Source organism: Abramis brama (genome assembly GCF_963993115.1).
Source record: "Abramis brama genome assembly, chromosome: 2".
NCBI classification, from domain to species: domain Eukaryota; kingdom Metazoa; phylum Chordata; class Actinopteri; order Cypriniformes; family Leuciscidae; genus Abramis; species Abramis brama.
The window spans coordinates 18,912,087-18,932,639 of NC_139964.1; the positions used below are offsets into that span (position 1 = coordinate 18,912,087).

The following is a 20,553-nucleotide window of genomic DNA, read 5'->3' on the forward strand; positions in this document are numbered from 1 at the left end:
TTTGCAACAAATTGTGTATTTTGTTAATCACTGTTACAAAGACCAAAAACTTACAAAAAAAGCCAAAAATCTAACTGCCCAACTAAAAGATAGACTGATCACCATAATGGTGACCAAACATTTTCAATAAAACATCAACAACTAAACCTCTGTTAATTCTCAATAAGAACATTTGTTGACATCTGACAGAAATAACGTTAATCTGGTTATTAATAAATTGTTTGTGGAGTTGTTTAATCCTCTGCTATCCTCTAAAATCTGATATTTAATATCTTCTTTTTTCTTCAGTTGATTTCATCTAAGGCTGTGGCTGAAGTCAGTTGTAGTTCTTGTGTTTCTTCCTTCAGTGATTCAGCTTGTTAACAGCAGGTGTTCATCAATAATGCTCAATCATCACTTAGCTAATCCCTTAATTATCTCATCAACTTTAACTCAGAGTCACTTTAACACTCTTTGGATTGGGACCATATGTACTCTGAGCAGGGTTAATTTAACTCTGGAGATTTTGCTGTGTACAGTTGCTTTTAGGATTTCTTGCTTCCAATGAAAGCAGCAGGTAGTGATGTTCCACTATTAAAAGAGGCCAGTGCAGCATTTCCAGCAGCTACAACTCCTGCCATTAAAGCTTCAGATAGTGTGGCTCCTTTAGCAGCAGAGGCCAGTCCTCCAGCTACTCCAGCTACTGCTGCTCCTGAGATTAAAGCTGGACTCAGTGTTCCTCCAGCTACTGCTGCTCCTGATATTAAAGCTGGACTCAGTGCTCCTCCAGCAAATGCTGCTCCTGCACACAGTGCCACTCCTGTTCCCACTAATGCCACTCCTTTAGCCTTAGTCAACATCTTCATTCTTACATCCTCCTTTATCTTTTCTTCTTCTTCTAACCTCTGTCTCTCCTTTATCTCTCTCTCCCTTTTCTCTATTTCCTCTATTTTCCTCTGAGCTTCCTGGTACATCTCATTTGTGTAATGCTCTCCTCCGTTCTCCATCACCATTCTCTCTATCTTCTCCAGCAGTTCAGTGACCTGTGATCGATTATCTTCATCTGTGTTATTGAACACATGATAACCTCCTTTACACTTTCTAACTAGCTCATTAATTTGCTTGTTTTTTGTCAGAAACTTCTCTATAGCTGTTTTTAACTGATCTCCTCTAGTGAACAGAATGATGGTGTAACGAGCAGCTTCTTCTCCAAAGATCTCCTGAATCCATTTAATTGTGTGTTTCTGTTCCTTTGTGAATCTATCGTCCAGTCTGATGACCAGCAGAAACACATGAGGACCAGGAGCAGACATGTAGACACACTTCACTAGTTCCTCCTTCACTTGTTCTTCACTGATTTTTGTGTCACACAGTCCTGGAGTGTCGATCACTGAGATGTTTCGACCTTCTACCGTCTGCTGATGTTGTTGGCATCTCTCAGTCACAGATTCAGTAGAAAATTCTTCTTTAAACTCCTTTCGTCCCAGGATGGTGTTTCCTGTTGCGCTCTTTCCAGCCCCAGTTTTACCAACAATCACGATCCTGAGATCTGTGTGCTTTCCAAGTTTCATATGTCTGTTATATGTCATATGACACACTGGGTTTTAGAGCAGACAAATAAGAGATTAAGTTTAATTTACTTTTCAAGAAACATGTCGTGATATTTGGGAAAAGTGTAATAAAGTACAAGTTCTCACCTGATTGGGGTGGATGTTGTTCTCTTGCTGTATGTTGTTTCTTCTGGTCCTGGTTTCCTGTTCTGCTTGTTTCCCAATATTTTGCTGGGTTCTGGACTGTATTTGTTTCTCCCATATTTGCAAAAGAGTTTCTCTGTGATTTTACAGATTTTTTTACTGCCTCCTCTTCATCATTCCTGTTTTCGTGTGGAACTCTGGAGAATCTGTCTTCATATAATTCAGTTCTCTCAATTTTTGTCTCTATTTTTGAAAAAGAATATTTCTTTTCAGTCACACAATGTGTTGTGCTCTTTTCCTTTACACTGTGCACGTGAATCGTCTCCCGCACTATTTCTTTCTGCTCTTGTTTTGTCTCTTGCACTTTTGTTTCTTTCTCTTGTTTTATCTTTTCTTTTCTGCTCTTTAGTGGAGTTCTTAAGAAAATGGAAATGTCATAATGCTGGCCATCATTCTGTTTGACGATTTCATCAATCTTCTCTAGAAGCTTTGTGATGTGAGTTGGCTTAATCTCACTTTTACTGTTGATCTCATGATATTTACCTCTGCAGTGTTTGATGAGGCTCTGAAACTTTCTACTATCCATAACGAGTTTCCATTTTCTAAGTGTTATTTTTTCTCTTCCAATAAACAGAATCATGGTGAACTTCAAAGCTTCTTCTCTAAAGTTCTCCTGAATTTGCTCCACTACATTCCTCTGCTCCTTCTCAAAGTCCCCCAGGTTGATGACGAGCAGGAAAATGTGAGGACCAGGATAACATTGGTACATACTCTTCATTATTTCATTCTTCATCTCTTCATCAGTCAGTTGAGTGTTGAAGAATCCTGGAGTGTCGATGATGGAGATGTTTCTGTCTTCTACTCTTCCTCTCTGTATCTCACTCTCTCTGGTTCTGCTCTCTATAAACGCCTCTCGACCCAGCATTGCATTTCCTGTTGAACTCTTTCCAGCTCCACAGACTCCCAGTAACACAATCCTCAGATCATGTGCACCACCTGTCAAACAGTTCATGTCATTATCTGGAGCTCTAGATGATTAAACATGCCTGCTTTTCATCCCCATGTATATTTTGCTATTTCACAAGACCCATTTATTTACTCATGTGCTGAGATGTTACTTTTGTGCCGCACAAGTCCTGAAAAGTGAAGCCAAAATGTTTTGATCGCCCCCCGGTGGCTGGTCCCAGTATAGGTCACAAACCCCACCCCACCCTCTCCATGGAATCTAATATAACGTGAGACAATCAAATTACACTTCAAATAATTTTTCCCAAAGATGGTTTCTGTCATTTTAGGTCGATTTTATCACGCTGATGTAAGTGTAAGTTTAATTTAAAGTGTAATTGTAAGTTAAATAATTTGCTCTAGTTATTTGATGCTATAAAAACGGGAGTGTGACGTCATGATTGACAGCTGAGATTGACAGCATCTCTGAGTGAAGTAGTCACTGAGTCACCAACAGACTTTTTCCGGGATTTTCGTGAGGAGATTGGAGCTTCAACTTAAATTTCTACATTTCCATAACTGTTTATTTCACACCGACATAATGAGTTGTTCTGCAGTAAACTGTACTAACTGTCGGAATGAGGGGCGGGACCTTGATATCGCGGGTCCACTTCACGCTCACTACTGTACAGACTTGTGCTCCGAGATGTCAGCGCCATATTGGGACCTTGGCGGCTTTACTTTTAAGTGAAGGTGCGTCGTCCAACTTTTTTTACAGTCTATGGTTTTGCTCAGTATCTCAGTACAGCTTAAGCACCAATGCAAATTGTTCATTCATCCAGTGCTTTATAACATTTTTCTGCATGTTTAACTAGCCAACTAACTATTTAAATAAGTAGTTAGGGCTTAATGTTTAATGCAGTTTTCGTGTATCAAACTGCCAGAGTCACGTGATTTCAGTAAACAAGGCTTCATTACGTCATAAATGTTTTGAAACACTTAGAAATGTATATGGTTCATCGCTGGGGGCAATGATTTCTGTGAACCCATTAATATGAGGAGTCGACGAGAACCAATGAACAAGTGTCTGTGGGTTTTACCTGATCTCTGATCAGTTTTATACATTTGTAGACGTTTTAATTAGACATCAGTATAATTAAAATTAATAATGGTAGTTAATAGTCTTTTACTGGCCCGTTAGATAAGCCATTCATAGAATAAACAAAACAAACCTTTACAATTGATAAAAGAACATATAGACACTTAAAAATCGTATTAGATGATAAGATAATTGCATTTAAAAGATTTTACTTTTTTACTTTATTTTACATTTACACTTTTCTGGCCACTAGGGGTCACCGTGGAGAAGGGTGTCGGATTGTTTTTCGAATATGGCACATTTACTTTTAACTGTTTCAGTGTTTCACAAAGCCTCGACCTGCCGACCACTACTAAAACTAACTAAATAAATAAACACACTCAAGATTGTTAAAGTGTTAAAATAAGAGTGTTAAATGAAATTAACACTGAAGCAGTGTTAAAGTTAATAAATAATAAATAAGTGATTAATTGAGAGATGATTAAATATTGAAGACACATGATGTTAACAAGCAGAATCACTAAATGAAAAAAACATCGCACAATTTACATCACCATTATGGTGATCAGTGTCTATGGGCTCTTGACCCTTTAACTATTAACATTAGATTTAGTTTGGAGTTATAACAACCTGGTGAACAAAGATAAAAATGTGATCTGGTGGTTAGGGCCCTATGATTTCCGTGATGTGGAAAACGCGGACGGAATCACGGAATTTACACATGAAAACGGAATTCTCTTATATGCATGGAATTTGCATATGTTTTGTTGACATATTAAATAAACGATTTTTTTTACTTCCTTCTCATTTTTTCAGTTTAAAACAACAAACGTAGAAAGGTCTCTACACTGTTAACCCTTGCTGTAAAATTCTGACAATATTATACCATTTTCCATTAAAACAGTAATATACTGTAGAAAATAAAAGTAGCCTACAGGAATATACTGTGAATTAACAGTGCTCAAAGTCGACACTCAGAGGCTGTTTTCACAATCACACCCTATACCCTCATTCACTATTCCCTACATTAGTTCACTAATATAGTCCCCTTGAATGAAAAGAAGTGAGTGAACTGAGACACTGATGAACACCTGATAAGCAGAATCACTGAAGGACAGAGAAACAAGAACAGAAAAAAGAGAAACACAAAAACTACAACTGACTTCCAGCCACACTGAGTGTGAAACCAGTTTACAAACCAGTTCACGATTATTTATTTCATACATGTACAAAAGTTCTTGTTGAGAATTAACAGAGATTTAGTTAATAATAAAATTTGTTGTCACCATGATGAAGATCAGTATTTGCTTTAGTTGGTCTCTTGTCCCTTGACTTCTTACCTTTCATCTTTCTCTGACTGCTGTAATAGTGAGTTTATAAAACACATTTGTTATGGCAAGAAAAAGTCAAGAGGAAGATGATCAGGTGTTTTTTGTTTTTTTGTGATGATGTCACAATCATCCTGGACATGCCTGATTTTCAGTTTTTTCCTGTATATAGTCATTGAAATTATAGTCATCTCATATTTAGCATATATCTGTGAATCTACAAAACGAACTCAATATTTCTGTAATCAGGTCTTCTGAAGAATATTGTAATCATATAGTGCATTCAATTTTATTTTACTCCTGCTTGGCTTAGACCCACACAGACATCAACAATCAGCACATGAATCTCAACAATGGTGAAAAGTTTCATGTCGCAATGCATGCTGGGTTCCAGGATAATATAAATCTCCCAGCATGCACTGCTGCATGAATAATAATAATAATAATAAAAAAGAAATATTGCCACCATTGTTGAGATTAATGTGCTAAATTGTGATATCTCGGTGTTTCTAAAACACAGTGTAGCTCTGTTTCTCTGGTTATGCATCATGTGTTAAAAAAAAAAAAAAAAAAAAAAGAGTCATTGTATCTTATTGCTGCGTTTTCACAGTGGTGGTAATGTAACACTTTTGATTGAGGATTAAATTCTGAATAAGTGAGAATGAATTCCTTAGTGAATGAACAGGCAATATGATGATTTTGTCATCATAATCATTATAACTGCAGTCATTCATAAACTGTGTGTGCACAAGTGTGACTTGCAAAAACACAGCTCAAGCAGCAAAAGAAAAACTAATGTTTTAGCATCAGCATCCCAACTAAAGCAAGCACTGATCTCTATAACGGTAACTTCAAACCAAACATTTTCAATTAAACATCTCAATAACAACTTCTGTATGACAGAAATAAAGTCATACTGGTTAATAATAAGTGTAATAATGTGTAATGGCTGGAAGTCAGTCGTAGTTATTATGTTTCTCTATTTTCTGTTCTTGTGTTTCTCTTTTCTTCAGTGATTCTGCTTACAATCACTTACATATTCCCTTAATTATCTCACTGCATCGTTACTTTTTACTCGTAGTGTGGATTTCCCTGAGGGGTTGAAAGGGTTAACTGCACTGTTAACCCTTGCTGTAAAAAAGGGCCAAATTCTGACAATATTATATCATTTTCCATTAAAACAGTAATATACCGTAGAAAACAAAACTAGCCTACAGGAATATACTGTGAATTAACATTGCTCAAAATCGACACTCAGAGGCTGTTTTCACAATCGTACCCTATACCCTCATTCACTATTCCCTACATTAGTTCACTAATATTGTCCACTTGACAGAGTGAATGAAAAGAAGTGAGTGAATTGAGAAACTGATGAAAACCTGATAAGCAGAATCACTGAAGGACAGAGAAACAAGAACAGAAAAAAGAGAAACACAAAAACTACAATTGACTACAATTGATTATTTCTTTCATACATGTACAAAAGTTCTTGTTGAGAATTAACAGAGATATAGTTAATAATAAAGTTTGTTGTCACCATGATGGAGATCAGTATTTGCTTTAGTTGGGCACTTGTCCCTTGACTTCTTACCATTCATCTCCCTCTGGCTGCTGTAACAGTGAGTTTATAACACACATTTGTTATGGCAAGAAAGAGCCAAGAGGAAAATGATCAGGTGTTTTGGGCTTTTGTGATGATGTTACAATCATCCTGGACATGTCTGAATCTCTGATTTTTTCTGTATTTATTCTTTGACTTTATGGGTATTTCATATTTAGCATATATCTGTAAATCTACAACATAAAATCAATACTATATTAAGGTCTTCTGAAGAATATCGTAATCATATAGTGCATTAAAACATTTTTGAATTCCTGCTTGACTCAGACACACACAGACATCAACAATCAGCACATGAATCTCAACAATGGTGACAATCAAAAGTTTCATGTCGCAATGCATGCTGGGTTCCAGGATAATATAAAACTCCCAGCATGCACTGCTGCAAGAATAAAAAAAAAAATTGCCACCGTTGTTGAGATTCATGTGCTAAATTGTGATATCTCTGTGTTTCTATAAGACAGTGTAGCTCTGCTTCTCTGGTTATGCATGATGTGTTAAAAAAATGAATCACTGTAATTTACTGTTATGGTTTAACAGTGGTGCTAATGTAACACTTTTGATTGAGGATGAATTCCTTAGTGAATGACCAGGCAATATGATGATTTTGTCAACATAATCATTATAACCACAATCATTCATAAACTGTGTATGTGTGCACAAGTGTGACTTGCAAAAACACAGCTCACGCAGCAACAGAACCACTAATATTTAGCATCAGCAACCCAACTAAAGCAAGCACTGATCTCTATAATGGTAACTTCAAACCAAACATTTTCAATTAAACATCTCAATAACAACTTCTGTATATGTATGAAATAAAGTCATACTGGTTAATAATAAGTATAATAATGTGTAATGGCTAAAAGGTCAGTTGTAGATCTTGTGTTTCTCTATTTTCTGTTCTAACAGCAGGTGTTCATCACTAATGCTCAACAATCACTTACATATTCCCTTAATTATCTCACTGCAACACTTTCTCAATGTTACTTTTTACTCTTTGTAGTGTGGATTTCCCTATGGGGTTGAAAGGGTTAACAGTGTAAGATAAAAAGACACACCCACAAAATGTATTTTAACAGTAATAAACTGAAAGTTATAAAACAGGTATATACTGGCAACACTGTTGCCAGTAGTTTACTGTAAAATGTATTTTGTGGGTCACCATTGTGCAGAAGAGTAGAGCCTGTGCTTCAGTCCAGGAGAAGATCTACAAACATTGATCATTTGCTGCATGTTGCTTTATTTAACAGGCAGTGATTGTGTAGTTGCTGGTCCAGTGGAAATCTCTTTATTTACAAAAGTTTTGTTGTGGTTTCAAATGAAAGAAGTTCACAGTAATACTTTGCTCATGTTATTAATGCATTATAAACATTTAAATGACAGTTGGTCAATTTAAGGCAGTCGGTTTCTGCAAGTGAAATTAGTTAACTCGAGTTTTAGTGCATTTTTACAGTAAAGAACTGCACAATTAACAGTAAATTACTGGCAACAGTGTTGCCAGTATTTTACTGTAAAAAAACCCGGTAAGGTCTAACAGTGTGTGTAAGATAAAAAGAGACACCCACAAAATGTTTTTTAACAGTAATAAACTGTAAGTTATAAAACAGGTTTATACTGGCAACACTGTTGCCAGTAGTTTACTGTAAAATAATTTTTTTTGGGTCACCATTGTGCAGAAGAGTAGAGCCTGTGCTTCAGTCCAGGAGAAGATCTACAAACATTGATGATTTGCTGAATGTTGCTTTATTTAACAGGCGGTGACTGTGTAGTTGCTGATCCAGTGGAAATCTTTTTATGTTCAATAGTTTTTTAGTGGTCTCAAATGAAAGAAGTTCACTGTAATACTTTGCTCACATTATTAATGCATTATAAATTGTAGTTAATACATTTAAATGATAGTTGGTCAATTTAAGGCAGTCGGTTTCTGCAAGTGTAATTAGTTAACTATAATTTAGTGCATTTTTACAGAAACAAACTAGATTACAGTAAAGAACTGTACAATTAACAGTATTTTACTGGCAACAGTGTTGCCAGTATTTTACTGTAAAAAAACCCGGTAAGGTCTAACAGTGTACCTAAACCCAGAGCCATATAGAGAGACATCTGTCAATACAATTAATACAGGGATGCAAACAGTGCGCTTTTCAGTATGAGTGCAAGCGTGAACCTTTTGCGCGCTCAAGTTCGTTATTTCAAATGTAGGCGCGCGGCAAGCGCGCTCATAAGTGAAGCGCCGACGCGCTCATTTTTTCCAGGCGCAGCGAGATGAAAACACCTCAACTTTTCAGACTGCCGCAAGCGCACCGCAGTTCATGAGACAAGAACCAACATATCAACTTCACCCTTTCCGTAACAACATTGAAAGCTCAGTCAACATAAAGAATGGGGGTACTAGCACACCACAAACACTACGGGTGTTTTTCTCTTCTCCGTAAATAAATCTTGTAGCAGAGCTACAGCAAGCGTTTTTCGGTGGTGGAAATCTATTAGCTACTAAAACTTCTTTGTCGTTGTGGAGAGCGCGGTGCATGGTTGCATTAACGTCAGACGCCACGGGAAAATAGGACCGAATTTTACTATTAATAATAAAAGATTGCCTAAGCTAATATGCATTTGTAAATGTCAGTATCATTGTAAATGTTTATCTTTTTTGACACATTCTTTTTATAAAAGTGATTTAAATGCTTAAATATGCGAGGTTTATCTTTTTATAAAACATTATTTGTGAAAAAATGATTTAAAAGCTAATTTAATCTTTAATTTAATACTCATCACTCCTACCTTGTAACGGTTATTTTTGGATTCTATTAGATTTGTTGAAGGTTTGGCTGAATTTTGAAGAATTTTGAATGTGCTTTGCTGAATATATTAACAGTTTAAATAAAAAAGCTGAGTTGTGAGTTTGTGTAAGTAAATTTTTAAAGGTCAATACTGCTTAGAAGTGAAAAGAAAACAAGAAAAATCCGAAAAGGCTAAAAATTATCCAAAAAAACGAAATTTGAAAAAACAAAAATAAAACGGAATTTGAGAAAAAATAAAACGGATTTCATAGGGCCCTAGGTGGTGTGGGTTTGTATTGACATAATCATCATCTGGAGCCTAATCTCTGATTTAGGTTTAGTTTATTAATTATAGCAGCACTGTCTTTGTACAGCATTCTATTTTTAGCATTTTCAGTGTAATCCAAAGGATGTCTTAAAAGTTTTTCTAATACAAAAACTTTAAAAGCTCCCATCATGCATTGTTGTATGAATAAATTAGGATCTGAATCGTCTTAGTAATTTCCTTTATTCTTAATATTTTCTTTTATTTCTGCTGTTTTTATGTGACTTTTTGTAGCTTGTTTTCTAATATTCAGTTATTCTGTTTTAATTGCACCTGCATCATATTATGCAGATTGCATTTATGACAAAGAACTACACAGATACAGATATTAACAAACTATCAATAAATGCACACACATTGTCCTCTGCTCTTGACACTGGCCCTGCTGCAGATTAAAGAACACGTTGAATAATGCAGACTAAAATTTGGGGATGAGCCGAAAACTGCCGCTGGTTTCATGTAAGTTTTAATGGAGTTAATCGCTAATTTTTTGAGGGGGACTGGGTGGAAATTTAGGGGGATTAAAGCCCTCCAAAAATGGGCCTGACCACACACACCCTGCCCATAGATTAACTGTATCGCATCATTACTCTAAGCATTTCAACACCACGTATGTTGTGGTCATCTGGTGGTCACACAGATGCACAGCCCCTACATTTTCTGACTGATATACATCACATTGACTTCATTGCTCATTAGGCTTCCCACTATAAGGAGTTAATTAGCATTTTTTATTTTCCAAGTTGCAGCAAATATGAGCAGCCAACACTTACATCCCTGTAAACACTAGAAATATCAACAACAGTGTCATAGATTTAATAATAGATGATTCATTTTTAGCTTTTCTGGTTATGTAACATTGTGAGAACTGACATATGAATACAAACATTGTAAATGATGCTAAAATAACTTCTTGAGCCGCTAACAGGTTGTGTCACATTCCTTTTGTTTATTGATGGTGATTCAAACTTGGCATAGAAGACATATGACATTACTTACAATTATTTTGGTAACATCATAGAGTATTTTAATCATGATACTCTGTACTTGTATACAAATATATTTTATAAAATGAATTAGTAAAACTGGGGTGCGTTTCCCGTACAACGACGTAACTCAAGGCTTCACTACTGTAGTACGATGCATTGTTGAAGAAATCAACTAGCTAGTCAAGACTGTTTCCCGAAACCATATTGTCACAAAGTTGTCGTTCAACCACATTGGTTTATGACGGCACACACGTGGTGAAGTAATAACTTCTTTTAATGAAACTGTTTGAGATCGAATTAATGCTAGATGTTTTGATATAAATTACAGACATGGCATCTTAAGACTATTTCTCATTTTTCTCAGTTATTTCGCTTTATTTCCAGATTAAATCATAGGCTCATTCTTACTTAGTAGAGCACGTTCGCACATGCGCAGTCTTCAAAAACGTTGCTTTAAAATTTCTTGACAAACTCAAATACGTAAATGACATTTGTATGTATTCTAAACAAAAGACACAGGTTGTACTGAATGTCATCTTGCTTATTTTGTTCGAGATAAGGATTTATTAAGTCCACATCTCATGCAATCAATAACTATACTTATAACCACAGCTCGAGAGCTGTCGTTTCAACCACACAACTTTGCAATGCTGTTTGCGAATGTTCGTTGGAACGAAGGTTTCGAGAAACACCGACTCGTTGAACTATGCTGATAACAACAGAACTTGTTGCGACCATAGTTGGCTTACGATGCTTTCGGGAAACACACCCCTGAATAGTAGAAATTTTATGTTGTAACATGGCGACTAAACACTAATGTAGATTATCTTCACTATTTACTTTCTGATTTACTGTTTAATGCTGTCCACTACCAGCAACAAAAAGTATATGCAGGGGTGCAAACACAAACTTTTTGACTTTTTTGGTCAAAAAAGAGAGGTAATCGAAGCCCTCGTCCCGCGGCAAATATCCAGATACTACATTGCCACCATCCCCAACCCACCCCTATAGGCACATAGAGTCAAATGAAATTTAGAAAAACTATCTTGCACTTCTTCTTCTTGCTTTACTGCTACTTCCTGAAAACAATTTCACCTGATGATTTGAATAGCTCTTTTTGTAAAGAATTAATAATTCTAGGATGATTGGGGTAATTGTGTAGGGTAGGCCTAGTGCATTTGCATAGAAACTAATAAACAAAATACAAATATAAATACAATAAAACACAAATACACGAGAAATAAAGCAGTGCTTTATGTTTTTCAGGTAAATTAACTGTATTAAGTATTAATACAGTTTATCTTTTGACAAAACGTGATTTTTCTCTTTCTCTTTTGTTGTTTGATTAACTTTGGTGACACAAACAGCTGCAGGTATATTGGGTGCTGTCCCTTTAAGACGAATGCGCGTATCTAATACCGGTAATGACACGCATCCGTTTTATTTTGACTGCACAATGCCTGCGTGACACACACACTTCTCGAGCCACGCAGTCGCAGACAGCACGTGAAGTTCGTGAACACCGAATTCCCTTTTCTTTCTTAGCTATTTGTGTTTGAACAGACATGTGCACGAAAAAATAAGCCAGTGTCCGTGTCCAGTGTTTCGTGCACATGTCTGAAAACTTCCAACACTCTTGCGTGTCGCGTGAAAAATAGGCGTCAGTTGCGGTTCTATTTCTAGCACGCGGTTTCGGCGCGGCTCGAGAAGTGTGTGTGTCACGCAGGCATTGTGCTCTAACACAAGCTCTAACTAGTTAACATGAGAGCCGACATAAAAACGGACACTCCACGCCACGCAGAGAGAAATGTGATGCAGTGGCAGATCCAGACTTCCAGAGTGAGAGTGAGACAGAAACACTGTCTAGTGGTTCATGCTTGCGCACATAGGCTACTGCTGGTTTGGCGCGCAGTGTTCTAATTCGCTTATTTCCTATTTGGTGGACGCAATCCAGAATTACTGTTGGTTAAATTATAATCAGACCCTCTCAAATCACCCCCCCCCCCCTCCCCTCCTTAAAAAAAAACTTCGGATCTGCACGATTCACACAAGTCACCCAAACTGACGTGAAAAAAGCGGGAGGCGCCGAAAAGCGAGCTGTTTGCACCCCAATTTCTCAGTATGGTCTTAAACTAGCAGTTTCACATTAGGTTATTTAACTTAGACTGACCTTTATATGCTGATGCCATTATGTTTCACGCAGTTAGTGCTTGTCGTTTACACTACAGTCCCTCTGTGTTTGTGTGTGTGAGCCGGACCCAGGAAGTGTCTCTACACTGCCTCATACTGTAAAAAAAAAATATATATATATATATGGCAGCGTCACACATTGGCTGCATTTTGACACGTTAAGACAAAGATCTTGCAGAACTACTGTATGTTTTGGGCCGTGACCAATGTTTACTCTGTCTTATAGTGCTTTGTCATATTAGTCATGGCAAGTACTCGAATGAATAGGTTTGAAATGTAAAAATAAGTTAATTCAGTTTTAAAGGTCAAGTATCATACCAAAGGTAGAATATGTGACCTGACCCTGGATCACAAAACCAGTCACAAGTCGCACGGGTATATTTGTAGCAATAGCCAACAATACATTAAATGGGTCAAAATGTTTTTTTTATGCCAAAATTATTAGGATATTAAGTAAAGATAATGTTCCATGAAGATATTTTGTACATTTCCTACCGTAAATATATGAAACATTTATTTTTGTGAGTGAATGAAGCACAATCGTGAACATAAATGGACAACTTTAAATGAGATTTTTTCGCCCTCAGATGCCAGATTTTCAAATAGTCGTATCTCGGCCAAATATTGTCCTATCCTAACAAGCCATACATCAATGAAAAGCTATTTATTCAGCTTTCAGATGATGTATAAATCTCAATTTCAGAAAATTGGCCCTCATTTATCATTCTTATGTAGAAACGGGCGTATATGTTGGCGTAAGATTATGCTTACACTCCTCTCACCGCCTGATTTATGAAACTGTGCGTACCTTTGAAATCCAGGTGTTCGCAATACCTGCGCTTGATAAATGCCGCGGCTGAAAATGATCGTCATTAGAATAACACGCCCCTATATATTCAAGTCTCCGCTTCCCCCATGCCCTCATTTTACGCCATGGACACACGGAAGATGGCAAAGAAGAGAAACTTGGATGAGCAAATGACCTATCACAATGCATTATTTTATAGCACGTGTTTTGAAACAATTAGCATTTAATTTCGTATCACGTCACATGTATTGGGGTGTACAATAGTGATGATGATGTGATGTGGAGTACCATTCATTCACATTAATAATTGCATGACAATTTGTAATAGTCTTATTATTATTATTATGATTTTTATTATTAATGACACTTATTGTTATTTAGAAGAAGAATGTCGTTATTACACAGCAAAATCCCCAGTGTTAAATTAACACTCCTCAGTGTACATATTAGGGCTGGGCGATTTAAATCGCGATATTGTTATGCGCATCTCGTCAGTAAAGCCGGTTCCTTGATTAGTAGTAAATCACCATCACCTGCTTTCAGATGGAGCGGCATTTACTACAAAGAGCCGTAGTTAACTGACAAGCTGAGCCAAATCACATCAATATCTCGGACGTATCGCCAGCGATATTTAATGCGATATGGCTCAGCTTGTCAGTTAACTACGGCTCTTTGTACACAGCAAACACTCCTGTGTTAAATTAACACTCCTGGGAGTGTATGAGTCCACACTCAAGAGTGTTTAAGTTAATGAGATAATTAAGTGATTATTTTAGTGATGATTGAACATTATTGAAGACACCTGATGTTAACAAGCAGAATCACTGAAGGAGAAAATCTCAAATTGTAAGCCACCGTTATGACGATCAATGGTTGCTTTAGTTGGACTCTTGACTTTATCGGACTTTATGCCTCCACGTCCCCCCGATTGCATGCGAGCTTCTCTTCCTGTCTCTACGGTAATTTCCAGAGAGTCGCGTGGTTATGACGCAATCGTTAGCCTACTTTTACAAAAACTGCTTCTACCGGGGCATAACGTAAGATACAAGGTAATGGAGCCTTTTATACATTGTCGTGTTTCTTTAGAAATAAACCATGGACAAATGGAGTCTTTAAACGCCTCAGATGTAAAGTTATTCGCTGTCAAAGTGACGCCAAAATGAATGGGAGTCAATGGGATGCTAACAGCAGGTGAAGGCTTGTTAGCCAATGGCGGCTCCCGGGGGTACCTTCAAAGTAATATGAAACCCTTACCCACTGGTTACAACATGTTTTACGGCAGTGATATCAAACGCTCATTGGCTCTCGCATGCTTCGTCACAGATTGCGACATGCCGTGTTTAAGTTGTGTACTACATTTGAAATGGAGAAGCGCACGCGCCTTCACAGAGCGAACAGCAAACCGAAACCGGATTAACATTTTCATGGATTAATAACTTAAATTCTGCTCTGTAACGTTACCTCATACAAAACTATTATAACGTTACTGCCAGAGAGGACTGCGACACATCGTCATGTGAACGACTTTTGGTACCGGTTTTGACATTTTCTCAATAAATAAATGATTGTGTCTGTCTGTTGTTTTAATTTATAATTTTAGTTACGTAGTTTTAAGAAATGGTTAGGTTTAGGGGTAGGGGTAGGATTAGTGGCTCAAACTATCTTTTAATGCTATATTGTTAATAAAACTGCCATTTCCCTACACATAGGCCTATCTGTCCATTACGTTTTATCCTTTTGATATTGTCTATAAAATGGGTATGTTTAGGTGTGGGAGTAGGTTTAAGGGATCTTACATTTATAATCTATAAAATGGTAAAAGGGAAATTATACAGATATCTTTATAATATGAAATATTCGTAAATAGTTTAACGTACATTTTTTAGCTGTAAAATCGTAATAATGTTATGTAACTTTACTGCTTTATTCTGAACGGTATAAACCAGTTAAATCAACAGCTGGAAAGAGCTGAGAAGGAATTCAGTACATACACCATGAACTTTATTTTAAGTGCCTGTATATCTGAAAACTCTTTACAAAACCATAAAGCTGTTTTACAATTTCATGATATGGAGGAGTCACATCAGTAGCTTAAAGGTGACTCTTTACCCAAAAAGAGATCAAGCTGTTTGTGAAACATTTTTTTTTAAACAGCTTTATGGTTTTTAACTGGTTTATACCGTTTAAGAATAAAGCAGTAGGCCTACAGTTAAGATCAAAGTCCATTTGTGTCCACAGTACATTGTTTGCAAAGACTTGAACTTTCATGTTCATATTCATGTCATTTCACAGTTATGCCACATTGTTCATCAGTTTCAAAGTACCAAGTCACCACTTTAGTTGAGGGGCCACACACATGATGAAGTCATTGATAAATAATGCTTAGTTAATGATGACTACTGTATTTGAATGCCAACAGAATTCGTATGTTATGTGCTGTGATTGGCCAATTTTGGGCTCTGTCCATTTACCTGCAGGCTATGAAGAAGACATGAACATGCTTGGAAACTCAGATCATAATTCAGAAAAAAAGAACATTAATTGATATACTGTTCTAGCCTGTATGCATGCATTAGATAATGTGGATTTTTGTACATTCCTTTAATAATTCGAAGAGCAGTCTTGCATGCATGAATTAATACTTTTTTATGCATGAATTCATGATGATTCATGTACCATAACCATAGCTGTATCCACAATGGGTGGTAAAGACCAATTTTTTGTGTGAACAAAGAAAACATCATGATCATGCGTAATAAATCATAATTCATGATGATGTACTCATCTTAGTTAATGTTTTAATTAAGGTGTTGTTCATCCATGAAGTCATGAATGAAAAACGTTGAACTCATGTTAGTTCCTGATGATTCATGAGATATTAATGCATGAATGAATGCATATTTCATGCATGAATTTATACATGAATTCATGATAATTCATGTACCCTTACCGTAAAGTGTTACCTGGTGATTCTGCTTGTTAACATCAGGTGTCTTCAATAATGCTCAAGCATCACTAAATTAATCACTTAATTATCTCATCAGCCCTAAATGCCGCGCCATCTGAAAGCAGGTGATGGTGATTTACTAATAATCAAGGAACCGGCTTTACTGACGAGATGCGCATAACAATATCGCGATTTAAATCGCCCAGCCCTAGTACATATGTGTCCACACTACAGGGTGTTAAAATTAACACTGAAGCAGTGTTGAAGTTAATGAGATAATTAAGTGATTAATTAAGTGATGATTAAGCATTATTGAAGATACCTGATGTTAATAAGCAGAATCATTGACGGAAAGAGAAAAAACGATAACAGAAAAAAGAGAAACACAAGAACTACAACTGACTTCGAGTCATTACACATTGTTGCACTTATTATTACCAGTTTGACTTTATTTCTGTCATACATCGACAAAAGTTCTTGAGATTCAACAGAAGTTTAGACGGTAATGTTTTATGGAATTTTTCTTTTCAAGTTACCATTTTGGTGGTCAGTGTTTGCTTTAGTTGGGCTCCTGACCCTTTTCATTTTGTTAATATTAGTTTTTCTCTGACTGTTCCAACATTGTGTTTATAAAGCACATTTGTTACTGCAAGAGAAAACATGACCTGCTCACAATATGTTTTGATGATAATGACATTATCAGCATGAATCTTTGACTATATGTTTGATGTCTCATTTAGTATTGGTGATTGTAGCTCTGAGATTCTACAGTTTGAGATCCAACAGCAATTTCAAACATTTTGAAAATACTTTGTGCACACGAGTTATTGTGTTTAGACACACAGACATCAAGAATCAGCATATGAATCTCAACAATGGTGACAATAAACAAACTAGTGACGAACAGATCAACTCTGAACATCACAAAACAAGCTACTAAAGTCAGAACAAAACAATAGCAAAATAAAAGCAAACAATGAAAATTACAGGACAATTCAGCAGCATAATTTATTCATGCTGCAATGCATGATGGGAGCCATTGATGCGTTCTGATTGGTGGCTCCCATCATGCACTGCAACATTAAGCATTTGTTTGATTGTCACCATTGTTGAGATTCATATGTAGATTCTTGATGTCTGTGTGTGATTTTAAAACCTTCAGATTCCTAAAACATTCCTGGAAGTAACTACTGTAGTGAAAAATTAATAAAACAATTAGATAATCAGTTTATAATGATGGGTGCCGTTATTGAATCAGGTCACTAGTAATTTCATCATCAAAACATAACCAGGGCTGAATTTCCCAAAAGCATCTTAAGCCTAACTTGATTGCAGACCAACTGCAACAAATGGTCTGTACGATCAAATTAGGCTTGCAATGAAAAACTAATGTTCAATAGTAAAGGGTCAAGAGCCCAACTAAAGCAAACACTGGTCACCATAATGGTGACATGAAACAAAACATTCCATAAAACATTACCATCTAAACTTCTGTTAAATCTAAATAAGACCGTGTGTAGATGTATGACAGAAATAAAGTCAAACTGGTAAAATAATAAGTGCAATAATGGTTCAAAGTCAGTAGTTCTTGTGTTTCTCTTTTTTCTGTTCTTGTTTCTCTTTCCTTCAGTGAGTCTGCTTGTTATCATCAGGTGTCACCACTAATGGCCAATCATCACTTAATTAATCACTTAATTATCTCATTAACTTCAACACTGCTTCTGATGAGTGTTAATTTAACACTGGGGATTTTGCTGTGTATTATTATTATTATTATTTTATTATTATTTAAAAGAAGAAGAATGTCATTTTTATTATTTATAACTATTTTTATTATTTTGTCAGTCTGAATTATTTTTTGGTCATTGAAAGCCTTTCATTACTGAACCCAGTCCGTGCGCACCTGCCGGGCCTAACCCTGGCCTAACCATCGTAACCATCGTTTCAAAGAATAGTACGACAGCGAGCGCGTCGAGTATAAACGCCTCGTCGTTTGGGGAGGTGAACGCGCAGTCTGCGGAGACTCACGCTGCGGAGCCAGGCGAAAGTATAAACAAGATTTACTACTAATCAAGGAACCGGCTTTACTGACGAGATGCGCATAACAATATTGTGCGATATATCGCCCAGCCCTACTGTAAACACTAGAAATATCAACAACAGTGTCATAGATTTAATAATAGATTATTAAAGTTTAGCTTTTCTGGTTATGTAACATTGTGAGAACTGACGTATGAATACAAACATTGTGAATGACGCTAAAATAACTTTTCGAGCCACTAACAGGTCATGTCACATTTCTTTTGTTTATTGATGGTGATTCAAACTTGGCATAGAAGACAGATGACGTTACATCACAATTATTTTGGTAACATCATACAGTATTTAAATCATGATACTCTTTACTTGTACATAAATATATTTTATAAATGAATTAGTAGAACCGAACAGTAGAAATTTAAGGTTGTAATATGGCGACTAAACATTAATGTAGATTATCTTCACTGTTTACTTTCTGATTTACTGTTTAATGCTGTCAACTACCAGCAACAAAAAGTATATGATTAATTTCTCAGTATGGTGTTAAACTAGCAGTTTCACATTAGGTTATTTAACTTAGACTGACCTTTATATGCTGATGCCATTATGTTTCACGCAGTTAGTGCTTGTCGTTCAGAGTCCCTCTGTGTTTGTGTTGTAAACAGGACCCAGGAAGTGTCTCTACACTGTCTCATACTGTAAAAAAAAAAAAAAAAAAAAATGGCAGCGTCACATTTCGACACCTAAAGACAAGGATCTTGCAGAACTACTGTATGTTTTGGGCCGTGACCAATGTTTACTCTGTCTTATAATGCTTTGTCATATTAGTCATGGCAAGTACTCGAGTGAATGTAAAAATAAGTTAATTCAGTTTTAAAGGTCAAGTATCATACCAAAGGTAGAAAATGTGACCCTGGATCACAAAACCAGTCACAAGTCGCACGGGTATATTTAGCCAACAATACATTAAATGGGTCAAAATGATCGATTTTTCTTTTATGCCAAAAATCATTAGGATATTAAGTAAAGATTATGTTCCATGAAGATATTTTGTAAATTTCCTACCGTAAATATATATAACATTTATTTTTGTGAGTGAATGAAGCACAATCGTGAACATAAATGGACAACTTTAAATGAGATTTTCTCAGTGTTTCGATTTTTTCACCCTCAGATTCCAGATTTTCAAATAGTCGTATCTCGGCCAAATATTGTCCTATCCTAACAAGCCATACATCAATGAAAAGCTATTTATTCAGCTTTCAGGTGATGTATAAATCTCAATTTCAGAAAATTGACACATGTGACTGGTTTTGTGGTCCAGGGTCACATATATGTGTCTCCCGAAAACAGGTAGAAATACACGTACAAATGTGGGGGTAACAAGCCAAATATATAAAAAAACTTTTAAAGAAACAAAATCCTTGTAATGTTAGTTGCTGTGTGTAACTCTGCAAAATACTATAAAACTTCAGAGATGGGATTATTTTTCATCTTTAAAAATAATAAAGAGTTACATTTCTATTTATTTACTTAAGAAATTTATATTTGTCTTCCTCTTCCAAATCTACTCTTTAATATGTGTTTTATTGCAGTATTTTATGTTTATGAATATTTCAAAATAAAATAACATGCATATAGCTGATGTTTGCAAGTTTCAAATGAATGAATCAATATTGTAATGCTCCTGTATGAGCTCCAGCCATTTTTCTGTGAAGTTTGTCATTTGGATTTCTACATCTTTTGCAATCTTCTTTTTCTGGCTGAATGGAATAAAACAAACTGAAAGTACAGGCAGGAAAATG

General features: G+C 36.0%; 1 protein-coding gene across 1 annotated transcript; it reads right to left on the reverse strand.

The window, feature by feature from the left end:
- On the reverse strand, positions 1–19,407 carry LOC311077833 (GTPase IMAP family member 8-like). Its single transcript, XM_084106472.1, has 4 exons — positions 19,335–19,407; positions 12,934–13,049; positions 1,677–2,669; positions 1–1,576 (listed from the first exon to the last, which is right to left on the reverse strand). Exons 2-4 carry the CDS (start codon positions 12,950–12,952, stop codon positions 525–527), a joined length of 2,064 nt encoding a protein of 687 aa, XP_083962598.1. The 5' UTR covers positions 12,953–13,049; positions 19,335–19,407; the 3' UTR covers positions 1–524.
- Between the last annotated feature and the right edge of the window lie 1,146 nt (positions 19,408–20,553).